The sequence below is a fragment of the Motacilla alba genome, chromosome 8, assembly GCF_015832195.1.
Source record: "Motacilla alba alba isolate MOTALB_02 chromosome 8, Motacilla_alba_V1.0_pri, whole genome shotgun sequence".
Taxonomy (NCBI): Eukaryota; Metazoa; Chordata; class Aves; order Passeriformes; family Motacillidae; genus Motacilla; species Motacilla alba.
Genome location: NC_052023.1, coordinates 2,678,715 through 2,693,431, shown reverse-complemented (window position 1 = coordinate 2,693,431; position 14,717 = coordinate 2,678,715). Strand labels below are relative to the sequence as shown.

Here is a 14,717-nt window from a genome sequence, read left to right as displayed (position 1 = left end):
TCCCTGAGCTGCAGCCTGTGTGTTTTCTGCTATACTAAGCACTACAGTAGTGAAGGCAGTTAAAGTCAGCAGCATGAAAATTAACATTTAAAAAGATACTCTATATTCCTTAGGAAAGCACTGCTATCCAAAACTCTCTGTGTGGGCTTGGGTATGAGAGGGAGAAAAAAAGATTATAATAAAAAATAGACTGCAGGCATAGAGTGAACAGTTGCCGTGACCTTGCCTTTTGTATGCCATTACACAATTCAATGGCAGTCCACTCAAACCTTGCTCTCGATCAATATCCTATTAAAGCAGCACAAAAAGTCTCTATAAACTTAGTGGTTAGCTATGTTTATAAATGGAACTCAGCATAATTAGATGGTCAATAGCAGGCTGTACTTGTAATTTTAAAATGAACATCACACATTTCATATCTGTTGTATTCGGCGAAGCCTCTTTGAATCTAATGATACAGTGTGGAGCAAACAAAGGCCTTGCAAAAAAAAAAACCCACCCAGCTCCCCTTTCCTCCCAGCAGCAGCAGCAGCACAGTGTGTTTCCCTTTGTTTATGGAGTCACAGCACAGGAAAAAGTTTATTAGTCAAATGTCATGTTTCTCCCATTTAACCTTAAACACATTATCACTTCACTGCAGTGTTACACGTGTGATGATCTTAGTCACATCCCAGCCCCTCTGTAAAAATAAATACATACAAATGGGGAATAAAAAGAGAGGCTAAATATTAACGTGGCTTGAAGAAAGTGCCATATTCCAAGGGAGACAAATGCCAGCCTGACTGATTTTATTTAGTGGGTTTCCTGTTCTGTAATTCAGTAATTTTTTTCAAAATAAATATTGCAATTAGGTTTAGTCAGAGGGCTTTTTCTTAATTTCTCCATTATTTTTCTTGACATTTCGGGTGAGGAGCTGAGCTGGAGGGAGCAGGCTGGGAGCAGGGTAATGCTGCCCTGCCTCCCAGGAGTAGAAGAGTTTCAGGCAGAGGCACCAACCTTCCTCCTCCTCTTTGTGGGCAAACCAGCTCCTCCTGCCCCTCTGAGTGTGTCCCAGCTGCACAGGGGATTTTTGTGATGCCAGCAGCTAAAATGGGGGCTCCAGGCTGGGTGTGGGGCAAGAGGGATCCTTCCCTCTCACCTCCTTCCAGCTCATAGCCCTGGGTCAGGCAGCATCTTGAGATTTTTGCTTTGACTCACAGTTGCAGTTTCTGACATCCTTTCCCATTTGGGGGATGTTCCTGAGCTGTCAGGAGGTCACTTTGCTGCAGAGCATTCCTTGCAGGGGTAATGGTGTGGTTTAGATGTCGTTGCCTGGAGTTTGTGGGGCTGTAGCTCCCAGCACGCTGCTCCACGTGGGGCTGGAGCATGTTCCTGGGGCACAGGAACAGGGGTGGGGAGGTTGTGTGGTGGATTGCTACATGCTGCAAGGAACAGGTTTGGCTTAGAAAAGATTTTTAGTTCTGACAGATTTTTTAGTTTAACCAGAGTTTTGCCACAGTTTGCACCACTTTGATCCCTTTGCATGCTCTGCAGAGATGCTGCCTTTGCTGGGAGACATAGAATCCCAGAATGGTTTGGGTTGGAAGGGACCTTAAAGCCCATCTCATTCCAGCAGGGACACCTGCCACTATCCCAGGTTGCTCCAGCCTGGCCTTGGACACTCCCAGGGATGAGGCAGCCACAACTCCAGCACGCTGTTGTGATTTATGGCAGTAAATGCAATAACTGCAAGCAAAGGTAGAAACAGGCTTTGGTGGAAGACAGGCACTGTCAGAAAGGCAGGAGAAGGGGTTTTGGAACTGCTCAGCCCTGTGCAACCTTTGCCACAGCACTTCTGGGGCCAGAGACCTTGAGCTGAGGGTGGCAGGGTGGTGGCTCCTGTGCAGGGACTGCCACAGGGTTCAGGAACTGGCCCCCACAGCCCAGCCAGGCACTTTAACCTCTGCAGGTATCTGTTAAAGGTGAGTTTTGTTCTTGATTTCAAACTGGCATTTGATTGTGGCAAGGTGGTTTTGGCCAGTGACCAGCACAGCATCCTCAATGTTTGCTATCCAGGCAGCAACCCCTGTGGGGTCAGCCCTTTCTGCTTTGCACTGAGTTTACAACAGCATCAGCAATACCTTGTTCCTACCCTACCCCTGCTCTGAACACACATTCCTCTTTTCTATAGGGCCAACTCAAGAAATATCCAGGATTTGGAGAAAGGGCAAAAAACAGGGCAGGGGGAAAGAAAAAAGGGAAGCTTTACCCACATACCAGTTTTTCTTCCTTATCTCCTTGGAATAAAACTGTTTCATAAATCTGGCAATGTCCAGGAAGTTCATTGTGCCTCAGAAAGAAACAGTGCTTTAATTTAATGCTTGCCTTTTTATGTTCCTGTTTGGAAAACCGTGTGCTTAACCTGTAAGTTTGGGAGGCAGAGAGTGCAGAGGAATTGCTCAGGAAAGGGTTTGCAGAGCACAAATCTGTTTGGCAAGGAAGTTGCTGAAAACTGTGGAGTAGATGCTGCAGAGAGTACCTTTATGATTGATTTCCATTCAAGTCAGACTGACTGCAGTGTGGTCATTTTTCTAACCCATAACTGCACACACTGCAGCAGTCTGCTATCTGCAGGGTGTCTGAATTATAGCAGTCCATGTCCCTGTTACCTTTTACACAAATTACTTACACCGGTTTCTTTTTCCATGCAAATTCATCAGTTTTACAGCCTCTTGTAGCTGCTGTCAGGAAACTGTTGCAGAAAGCACAAATTGATAAAACGAGTTAATTTTACTGTGCTTAATTTTTCTTTGCCTCTGTTAACACACCCTCTCATATACCCAGTGTGCAGGAAGCGTATGATAGTTAAGAGAAGATAACAAAGGATTTTAGTGTTCTTGTCATAAATTACTTCCCAACTTAATTCCTTTTAATGACCATTCCAGATTTTTCTCAAGTTTTAATGGCCTTGTGCATTTTCCGTCCCCTGCTTTTAAAAGTCCGTGGATATCCAGGCTGTTCCCTTTCGGTCTCAATGACGTTCTTAAAAGATCCTTGCCAAACAACAACTAATTGTCTTGTGGGGATGATGAGGCAGCTGCAAAGCTACATTATTCCTCTGTCAAATCTGACATTGTGAGCTCCTTAAGACTTGGGGTGAAATACTGGCCCCGTTACAGTCAGTGGCAGCACTCCCAGCCCAGACATGTTAGCTGGGTGATAGGAGCTATCCTGTCTTCATTTCCTCACTCCTTCCCCGTTGGACTGAAAGATTTTTTCATGTTTGAAAACGGGCCAGATTCTCAGACCAAAGATTAAACTTGGCTCGGCATCCCTGTGTGGCACTGAGACTGCTTTGCCTTTGTGGCTGTGAATCAGGGCTCTCAGACAATACAGTCCAGGCCAAGCTGGTGCATTTCATTGTGCAGGACCTCCTTTTTCAGATGGCTCTGAAATGTGAGAGAAACTCATGATCTGTGATTGTCAGCCCCCGAAGTTGTATTGTCCTGTGAATAGCACTGGAACAGCCACAGTGGACGTGGTGCCATTTGCTGCATTAGTGGCATTTCAGCACGAAATCCATTCTCTGCTGACTTCAACCTTAAGCTGCTCTGCTCCTTGTCTGCTGTCCAGAAGAATACAGCACATGGAGTTCGTGGCTTGTGCCTGCAAACTTCAGGGTGTGTAGGAATCCGTGATGTTTAATGTGAAACTAAAGATCCAGGACAGGGAAATTGCAGGGATTCGTATCCCTTGCAACAAAAATTTCAGTACTGGGTAAGGTGATGGGGTGAAGAGTGGAAGGTCACTGCTGGATAAAACTTTTGGGGAGTCGTATGTCTCTATCTCTGATTTAGCTGGAGGAGAAGCCAGAGGAAAGCTCAGATGCTTTTAGGCAGAAAAGAACTCAAGTTTCTCATCTGCTTTTTTAACCTCTGTGCTTGTGGCTGTATATCACACGTACCCCAGAGGTTCATAGGTCTGTATTTCCCTGCCTGTGCTGCTTATAGATCCTGCCAAGCACTCTACAGGGATGATGCAGCCTGTCTGTAACCATGCCAATAGAGACAACGTGGTCCTAAAAGCAACAAGTTTCATTAAACGTTAGAATGACATTAATAGAAAAGCAGCGCTTAGAGGAAGTCGTGCCATAATTGTTTAATTTTAAAAAATAATAATAATATCTTTGGAGGAATGTAAGAGCGATTCTATGTCATGGAACATTGTATTCTTGATAAAATTTCCATCTTCTTGATTGCAATGCCAGGTACCATTAGCATTTCCTAATTTCCACATCCCACCTGTTCCCATCGTGAAACTAAACACACCCATGAGGAGGAAGAAAGTGATTTTGAAGTGCAATTCATGCCATATTCACATGACTTACTGACTGCAATCTCTTTTGTTTCCCCAGCACCGATAGCTGCAGGAACAGGCCCTAATTTTTCCCTCTCAGATTTGGAAAGTTCTTCGTACTACAGCATGAGCCCAGGAGCAATGAGGAGGTCTTTACCTAGCACATCCTCTACCAGGTAATTTAATCTCTGCCTTCTACCAGGTTCCTTGGAAACCCAGGCCAGCATCATTACTCATCTGGGAAAGTAACCATTAAATTCTCTGACAAGCTGTTTGGGGGCCTCACGATGTGGAGCTGTTTCAGATTCACAGAGCTGAATGTAGAGCTGGATTGCTGTAAAGTTCTTTTTGTGTGTGCAAGCCTCTAAGAAAAACTGCTTCGTGGACTTTTGTAGCTCCTGGTTGTATCTGGGTGTATCAGGAGAAGTTCCACTGGAATTGTTGAGTTTCAGCTTGTGGCAGAAGAGAACTTGGAGCATAATAAGATGCAAGGAAAGTCTTAAGATAGACTTACATGTATTTTTTATTGTAAAAAGCGTTACCTGTGAGACTAAGAGTGTTTTAGGATCTTGGTCTATAAAGCATTTAGTTTTCATAAAGCATTTAGAAGTTTGTGACTCAGCCTTTGGAAAACCAAATTGCTAATGCAGATGACTGCCCCATCTGATTTTGATTCTGACTTAGATGCCAACTATCAAACAAGGATATTTTTTATTTTTTACCTTTCACTTTAATCATCCATGAGATTAGATTTATAAACAAGCTCAGTCACTCGAGTAGTCTTGAACACTATTAAGGAACCAGATTGATTTTTTTTTTCCCCCACAGCCAAAATAGATCACTTATTTCAAAGACATGACAAGAAAGTCTAACTCCTGCCTAACGCTCTTTTACATTTTTATCTCAGCCTGCAGTGCCACCAGCTTTGCAGTGAGCAAGTGCACGTGTGAAAAATCTCTGTAGTTTGAATATAGCTGTTGTTTTTATTTTAAAAATAATAATCTTTAACGAGAGGCTCTTAGCAGGAACTTCTTACAGTTTGCAGTGATTGGAAGAACATTCTGTCTTGCACTTAGTGTGCACGTTATGGAGCTCGGTGACTACAATTCCCACTACACATCAATTAAAAACTTTGTGCTGTTTCTTTCTTGCCTGTAAACTGTGTAGCCTACAGCACTCATCATTAGCACCATTCTCAGGTAGAATTTACTGGTGACTCCAGAAGCAAAAGTGAGGTTATTAATGTTACTTAAGAGCTCAGTTGTTGCTCTTCTATTCTTCTGCAAATAGCTACCACTGATAAGGAGCTAATTATAAACAGCATGGGTAGTTAATAACTTGGTAATATGTTTGTTTTCCTCTCATTAGGCTGTTCCCAGTCAGGAAAAAAAAAAATTCTTTAAATACACAGACTCAGCAGAATTATCAGGCAGTAATTATATTGTATGCACACAATTTCCCCTATTGACACATAACAATTCTCTAAATTAAGGAATGGCCAAACCTGCATTCCACACATGCCACAAGACTTATTCTTCCTGTTTCTCACCAACTGGTTTTGCACACCCGCCAGCTCCTACCTGTGCAGAGTGTCGGGTGGGGAGGCTGCAAGCTCTAAACCAAGAGTGGAAGATTTTATGTCTGTTAAATGTGTTCCCCCTACTCAGAGGATCCTGTTCTTGAATGCCTTAAGTCTTAATAGAATACAGATTTGGGGGAAAAGAAAAAAAAAAAAAAATGTGAGCTGGCCCAGCCTTGGAAAAGTACTTAGAAGAGAAATTCTCAGTAAGGTCCCCACACAGTCTGTACAACTCATTATGGAAAACAGAGCCAAGCTGAGTGTCTTTGGCTCTGGGATCCTCTCCCTGCAGAACTGCTGGAGCCAGCGGCCACCAGAGACCACTCAAAGGGCTCTTCTGTGTCCTGAGCCTGTGGTGAGGGAGGTGTGATGTATCACAGGGGGATTCTTTAATGCTGACACTGGCCAGAGATACCCATTGGGGGCTTTCTGTGCTTGCTGGCACAGCTGCAGAGTCAAATGCCTCTTATTGTAGGATAACGTGAACATTTGAACAAGAATGGATTCTTCCATCATTCACTTGCCTATGTTCCTTCTTATGGGACTGGGCTAATTGAAAAGATGGAAAATAAAAGTTTGAACTGATAAACAATTTGCTTTCAGAATTAGCCGTGAAAAAATCTGGCGGTGAAAATAAGTCTCGTGTGTCATCACCACATTCATCCAAACTGCAAGAACCATGCAATGCAGATGAAATTCTTGCCTTTTTATTGACCTCTGCGTGCTTGGGAGAATGTCCTACTTCTGAATCTCTGAAAGCCTAAATGTCAGACTAACTTCTTGTCAAACTCGTGTGTGTTTAGGGGTTTGGCCTGTGAAATGTTGGTTTGTATCTCACCAAAGCGCCCTAAATCTGTTCCACCTTGAGTTATTCTCAAGCATGTCCCAACAGCAGTGCCTTGGTTCCTCTTCCATGCCTTCATTACGTGTTTCTTGCATTCTCAGCTCCACAAAACGTCTCAAGTCTGTGGAGGATGAGATGGACAGCCCTGGTGAGGAGCCGTTCTACACAAGCCAAGGGCGCTCTCCAGGCAGTGGCAGCCAGTCCAGTGGATGGCATGAAGTGGAGCCAGGTAAGCCCCGGCTCCCAGAGCCCGAGAACTTCATCTCCACTTGCTCTGTTTCGTTATCAGAATTGCTGTGTTAGAGAGGTGACCAGTTCTAGACGTCTCGTCACTCGCGAGAAACGGCCTCATGAAAATGTGGCAGTGGTTTTATTGCTCCTGCAGCTGTGAATGTTTCTGTAGTGTGTCACTTCTGTGTTTTGGCCAAATATCTGAAGTATTTAAATAATGCAGCAGAAGATAGGCGGTCTTTTTCTGTCAAATTGTCCAGATTCAGTTCTGGGATAGCTTTTTCTAGCAGAAAGCAGTACCTGTCTGGGCTGTGCTCCATCAGTTATGCTGCTTAAATAAATATCCCTAAACTTATATAAGGTAGAAGGACTTTTCAAGCATTATACAACACTTGAGATCACTTAGTAATGACTTTTAAGAGACTTACAGAAGGAGTTGTTTTATTAATCTGTAATGCTGTGAAGTGTGATTGGAGGCTTCATATCAAAATAGATATCACTGGGTGTTACACTTCAGAATGTTGAGGAAGCTCTTTGGCCTCTTCTCAGTTAATTTTTGTGTGTGATCTTTCCTGTTGATCATTTTTTTTGGGTTATGTTGTGTTACATACTTAACTGTCCATTGATCACTTATCCTGAGATCATCAGGGTGCTTAATACTCTTGGAAATATTTTTCTGGGTCAGTGCTATGTGCACAGGTGAAATTAATGCCTCAGTGTTGGTTATAGCTAAATAATCAAGTATTTATTGCCAATAAAAATAACAGAAGTCTTATTTGTTAGAGGAAAGCAAGCAGTGCCTCCCAGGGTTTGGGGAGGTCCTCTGAAAGTGCAAAGGATCTTTTGCAATACGTATTTTTTGTCTTCCTTGTTTGTCTGGATTTAAAATAGTATGGGTTTGGTTTGTTTGGAAGAAACACATGCTCGTCCATGGCACTGTGTATAATGAACTATACAGCACAGAAAAGTGAATTCGACCTGCACAGCATTAAAATCAGTTCTGTGGGCACTTGGCCAGCCACCTATATCCTTCATCATGTAGGAAGCATACCCACAGCTTTCTCTGGAGACCCTGTCAAACAGCTGTCCTTTACAGCATGCCCAGAAAGTCACCAAATTTGGGCTATTCCAGACTGGGAGGAGACTGATTCCTGTGCCTGGGAGCCCTTGGAGGATCCCCTGCCAGCTGCCCTCTCTCCTCTAATGAGGAGGAGCCAGCTTGTGGGCTCTTATTGACTGCAGATGTGGCACTTTGGCAGGAGGAGAGGGTGGACCTGCAGGCAGACAAGTGCCAGGCTCCCCGTGACTGCCTTGCCACCACCGTCCCCAGGGCCCTGGTGTTTGCTCTGAGGTGTCCTGCTCCCAGGCACCAGGGGCTGTCCCCTCCATCAGCTCCAGGCTCCAGATGATGCAAGGCAGAGCTTCACCTTGTGCTAAACCTCTGCTCACGGAGTGGCAGAAACGCGGACAAAAGCTCGGCTCTCGGGGAGAGATCCCAGCCTGCTCTGCAGACACAGATGGCTGAAAACTGATGGGGTCACTGCTTCTGCATCACTGCCAGGCTGGGGGACAGCTCCGCCCAAAGTTTGGGGGTGCTCGTTGTTAATGACAAATGTTCTCCGTTTGTGCGGCAGCCAGAGGTTGGCTATTAATTCTGCTGTCGCTTCTGGTGGTTTTCCCCACATGTGGTCATTACCTCTGGCTCATCCAAGCCCTGGCTTGATGGTGGCACTGAGCTGTTGAGCTGGGCAAGGGAAGTACCCAAAGCCTTACACCTCCAAAGCACCTCTGCTGCTCTTGGCACCACTGGGTGCCCATCATGAGGAAGCACAGCTGCCTATGTCAAACTTCCTGAGGTGATCAGAAAGCCAAGAACAAGCCAGACAAGAGAAGGTTCTTCCTTCCTCATGACCTTCCTCACTTATTATAGAAAAATCCCAGATTCTGCTTAGTCTTGCCTCTGAAATGGCAGAAAATCACCTTGCAGCATCAGGGACTGTAGCCAGGTACCAACTAGATATAGCTCAGATTCACCGAGCCATCTATCACTGTCACAGCTGTGAAGAAAAAGAGCTTTCTTTATCCTGCCCACGTGGGATGCACTTCCAAGCCATCCCTGTGCTAAATCCATGCAGCCCCACCCCAGTGCCTCTGCCGTGGCTTTCCAGCAGCCTGTCCTCTGAATTCATTGCCTCAGCTTCTCTGTAAAACAGGGTCATTGCAAGAGCACGGCTGACAGAGGGAATGCCTGAAGAGCCACAGCTCATCAGTGGTGAAGGACAAAACAGTGCTGAGTGTCCTTCCCAGCCAGGGCAGCAGTGGTGTGTCACTGGCCCGAGGTGCTCCCCCAGGGGACACGTCCTGCTGTGGTCTGTAGACATCACACCTGGGTGTGACACTAACGTGTGGCCTTTTGTGTTCGACACCGGGGTTTCACCTCCAGAAGTGTAAAATGTTTGAGGAGTCTTTAGTGGGGCATCTGCCTAGAAAATAATTTGGTCACCTGAAAACTGTACAAGTGATGTTAACATCCCATTTTAGCCGGGAGCTTTCCACAGCAGTCCTCTCTGAGAGGGAGCTTTGGAGCCTGGACAAGTTTCAGATCCATCCTTTCCGATGTCTTTATTTCCAGAGCAAGGCCTTGCCATTTATTTAATCTACAATCAAAATGGTGGCACAGTTTTTAGCATATGGTAATCCCTGAGCTTTGGTGTTTTGTTTTCTTCTCGGTGAAATTTGCAGTAGAAGTTTAAAGACTAAACCCATCTTTTTGTTTAGCTTGGCATTTCTTCCCTGCAGCTCATTTTGTGCTGTGTGGGATAACACAGGTATCAGCAGTGCAGAATGGTGCTGTTTCAGAAGACAGGCTGAGGTTTCATCCCGTGCTGGCAGAGTAGTGCAAGCCAGGTTTCCAAAGTCCATAATTAAACCCTGTCCTTTGGGTTGCTGGCCAAACAACAGGAGGAGGAAATCAGACCAAGGAAAGGAAGCTTGGACTTGTCTGTGGGATGGCTGCTCTGGCTGGGAAGGAAAGTTCAGAGAGGAGCCAGCAGCCAACCTCCCAGCCCAGTAGGATCCACACCAAAGATAATAATACATCCTTTGCCTTTATTGCCTTTGAGTAGATTGCTTCCTCACAGGAGATTTAGATTTATGCAGAGATAGCTTCTTGGCCTATATGCCTTGACAGGTTTATGGGAGTGAGAGGATGAATATTCCATCTCTGTGTGTCGCATCTGCTTAATTTTGAGGTGTGCACATGAGAAAGAGGGGAGACTCAAGCACTGCAGCAGGTGTGAAGCACACACGTGCTCGTGGCACGGGCACTGGGAGAGGGTGGTAGTGAAAGGTGTGGCCTGGGACAGTGCAGGGAAATCAGGGTTGTATGGTAGGGAGGTGGAAGAAATGCACTTCAAAGAGAGCAAAACGTAGAAGAGAAAGGGAAAATGAGAAGACAAGCTTTAGACCGTACAGAAGGGAAAAAGAACAAACGCCAGGAAAACAAAGATTTGACTTCCTAGAAAGGAAATATGAAATGGAATATGTGAACTCCTCTTGGAGAAAGAGAGCACTCCAGGCAGAGGGTTATTTACCGCCAGCCGTGACTAGTCGCTCTACATCTGTCTCCATTTTTTTCTCTTGAACAAATTCCCTTTTTGGATACTTTTCTTCCTGCTTTGCTTCCCTGTGATTGCCCCTGTAAGTGGTCTTTGGAGGGCAGGCTGTATGCTCAGAACATATGTGCAAACTGGCCGGAGAACAGAAGAGGACAAAACCACTCTGCGTGCTATTTAGATCAGGCAGTGGATGCTTCCCCCGTGCCTGCTCCTGCGTGCAGGGTACAGCCTGCACCTTTTGTCCATCCACAGCCCTTCCTCTGAGCTTTCACTCGCTCTGCTGAGGCACCCTGATGTCTGTCTCATGGTGAGACTTTGCTGGGTGTAGATCCTTCTTGCTTCACCCACCAGCAACATCACGACCTCTCCATTCGTGGCGCATCCGGCTTGCAGTGATGGGCAAAAGACTCAGCTTTGTTTATTTTACAGATATTTCCTGCAACCAAGGGTGCAGCACTCTCCTTGTACGTCAGGTGTGACAGCCAAAGCGAGCCCCAGCATTAATCCCATGTTCCTTGTGCTGTACTCCTTGAGTCTCATATCCATTTACCTGCACTCGAAAGCTCCTGGGGAGCTCTCCGACCTAAAAAGGCTGGAGTCTGCCAGAAAAGATGAATTTCCTTTCGCAACAGGAAGGCTTAGGAAGTAAAACAAAGCAGACATGTAGTAAATTACTTCTGCTTTTCAAATACCTTTTGCGGTATCCTCCTTACCATTACTTTATCTCAGCACTTTCAGTACATAACTCTTGTTAACTGAGAAGAAGGGCAAGAGAGGATAAAGATGATGTTAGTAAGAAAATAAGGTAACATCACACTTGCTTTGAACTCCTTCACAAAGCTGGCCTGTGTTCACTTCTGGGGCAGCTCTGCTTGTGATGGGGGTAAGCCATAATTACAGGTATACGTTTTTTAATTCCATAATAAGCAAACATTGAGTTAATGTATATCTGTATTCCACTTATGCATTTTTTTAATGCATGTTCTTGATCCAGTCCAGGAGTAAGGTTCACATTGTGCTCCCTCAGTCATTTTGTGGAACATATGGATGGTATTTGCCAAGTCTGCTTCCATTGTGTTTCTACAGCGTGGCGTGGAAAGAAATGTTTAAGATGCAAATTCAGAGTATCCTATTGGATTCTTTACTTAGGTATTCTACTTGTTTCTTTACTTAGATCTTCTACTTTTTCTTAGATCTTCTACTTGTATTTCCACACTGTAGTTCAGTCCTTAGAGGACAGTAATCCCAGGAGAGGTACCTGTTTGCTCTCCTCGCACTTCTTGAGGTATCTGAAGAGACAAACATCTCTGCTTTGGTTGTGGTCTTGACCAACTTGGTTTGCAAAATGGCTGGAGCTCTGTGGTCCTTTTTCCACTGAGAAACTGTTGTGGCTGTTCATGTCATAGTCATCCCCTTGCCCCAGCTCCACCCTGGAAGTTCTGCTCCCATTATGCTGTGGTGGGCCTTTGTCTGTCTTCACCTTGAAAACCCCAGGAAACAAAGAAGATTTCAGTGCAGAAACCTTAAGGAATTAGTAATTCCTTTTGCACTGCATGGCCAATAGACATATCCACAGTTCCAGGGGCTCATGAGGTTGATAGTTTCACATGAACCTGCAGAAAGCTGGAGAGCTCCCTGTTAGACTGCTGGACTCATCTGTGGTGGTAACAATGCTTTTAAAGTCAGCCTCATGATTGCTCACTGAACCACCCGGGCTGCTGCTGCTTGTTCTCATGCCACCATCTATGGGACTGTCTGAAAACAGATTCTGAGGAATTTCTGTTCAGCTGAGGAGCTGAGATCTTATTTTGGAGTATTTCCCTTGCAGTGTCAGTGACCCCTAACTTAATGTTGCTGTGCCTCTCCCCATGGCTGGTATGGAACTACCACATGAAGGCAACCAGTCCAGAACTTGTTTCAATAATGTTTTTCTTAAATCTGGCATGGGCTTTCTCCTTAGCATGCAAAAAAAACTTCTCCCTGTTTACTGAGAAACTTTTATTTATGCCATATGCATCAGAAAAGCTCATTCAGGCATAGTTCAGATGACCACAAGAGTTTGTTTTCAATGTCTGTTCGGAATTACATGTTGGAAATTCAAGAGAAAGTGCTATAAGGGAGATCCTAGATTGTTTTCTTTATGCCCTAAGCACAGTTGTTGCCTGGCAGTGCCTGGAGGATAAAATGTTATGTGTGGTGTGTCCCAGCACCAGCGATGCAGAGCGTGTCTGGTCTGTCCTCAGGCAAAGGTCTGTGGGCTCATCAAAGGCCTTGACATCGTGCACTAACTCAGAGCCCAGAGAAGTTTTCAATGATTGTGCTGCATTACTACCACAGATTCAAGGGATTGACTGCAGAAAATATGATGAAAAACATGAGAACCATGTATTATACAAAATAAGGAATAGAAAAAGAATCCCTTTTCACTGGGAAAACATTCAACTTCAGACCTGGAGTTTTCAATGTCAAATAATTCTCTGGCACTACTTTTCAGGGACTTGCTGCAGTGGGCGGTTTTCACTGGGTCATAACTAGACACAGGAATTTCATGATCTTAATTATTTCCTTGAGCTGAACTTTTTGGATACTCATAGGCCTACAGAAGAAAGACAAAGCCTAGGTAACGTCACTTTTCCTTAGACCAGAGGAGGTCTAACATCCAGGATCCCTGCCAATTGTATTTACTCGGTATCTCCCAGATGTAACTTTGAATTGCCCTCTGGTTCTCAGTGTGTGAGGTCAGGCAGTCCCAGAGCTGTTCTGCCTGTACCTGCCTGGTGCAGCAGCTTCATTACACACCTCAGCACATCTCCCAGCAGGCACCCGTGCCATTTTTTCCTCCATTGAACTTAATATCCAAAGACAGTGGGAGCATTTCACACAGAATGGTTCAGGCTGGAAGGGACCACAGTGGGGTCACCTGGTCCCACCTCCCTGCTCAAGCAGGGTCATCCCAGAGCACAGGGCATACTCTTGAATATTTCCAGTTAGGGAGACTCCACATCTTCTCTCAGCAACCTGCTCAGGAAAGAAGTTGTTCCTCAGGTTCAAGATGAACTTTGTTCTTAAACATGGAATTCAGCAAGGCCCCACATGCAGGCAGCCACCTAAAAAGCTGACTCCAAGTGAACAGGTAGATGCTTGAAGTGAAATGTATGATGGGAACACACTTCAAGGAACTCCAGCAGCTGTAGGATACAGAGCTTTCCTTAAATGTCTTTTTTTTTTTCATGGAGTCCATGTGTTGCCATATCCCTGCTCTCTGCATTACAGTATCCCATCAAAACACAAGCTGCCCAGTGGTTTTCGAGAACATAAGATTTTTCTTTTCTTCTGAGAGCAATAACACTTATCAACTTTTACTGAAATACCATATCAGCTCCTTGTCACTGGCAGTCTACAGTTCCTGCCGCTAAAAGTTTAATGCATTTACAGGAGCACTTAGGCATCAAGACTTTGATATCACAATCTGTTAGTCACAGGTGCTACATGATAGGTTTGTGTTAGCACATTATAGATCTTTTATCAGATACTGCACAAAATGTGTGTGTTTCTCTGCCAGGCAATCAGAATCAGGCTGCTGCATAGCTGATGAGTTACTCACCAATGTAAGTTGTTGTTTATTTTAAACAGAACTTTCCCAGAGCTGCACCTTAATGGATAAGTTAAACTCTAATTGGTCAAGGCCAGTGAAGACCAGGAACTTAATGGAGCCAGGAAAAACGCAGCAGGTCCATGGTGGTGCTTTGAGCATTGTCAGTCTTTCCCAGTGGCACTCGTCAAGTCAAGTGATTAACATTGCTCATTTGCCATCACAGGCAGAGTCATTTTGACAGCAAATTACCACTGGATCAATAGCTCAGCTTGTCTTTGGCAATTCATGTAGTAGCATGAGACCTGTGACAACATGCCATGCTGCTGGCAGTGCTGCCTCAAAACCATGGAAGGAAGCTGGAGGTAGGGGAAGGACTGCTCACCAAAAAGTCAGCTCAGATTGAAAAGTTCTAGAAGTTTTCACATCCCTCCAGGGCTCTCCTTTTATTTTTCTTCCAGACACTGGACAACACAAAAGAACTTGGCCTTGGGATTCAGCCTAAAGTGTACTTTCCAT

General features: G+C 44.9%; 1 protein-coding gene across 19 annotated transcripts in view; it reads left to right on the top strand.

The window, feature by feature from the left end:
- NFIA (nuclear factor I A) overlaps positions 1–14,717 on the top strand; it is a 350,087-nt gene that overhangs the window by 264,644 nt on the left and 70,726 nt on the right. For all 19 annotated transcript variants that reach the window (XM_038145133.1, XM_038145145.1, XM_038145138.1 and 16 more), the window contains 2 exons: positions 4,394–4,511; positions 6,860–6,987. In XM_038145133.1, the coding sequence (XP_038001061.1) occupies positions 4,394–4,511; positions 6,860–6,987 (246 nt within the window). The remainder of the gene's footprint in view (positions 1–4,393; positions 4,512–6,859; positions 6,988–14,717) is intronic.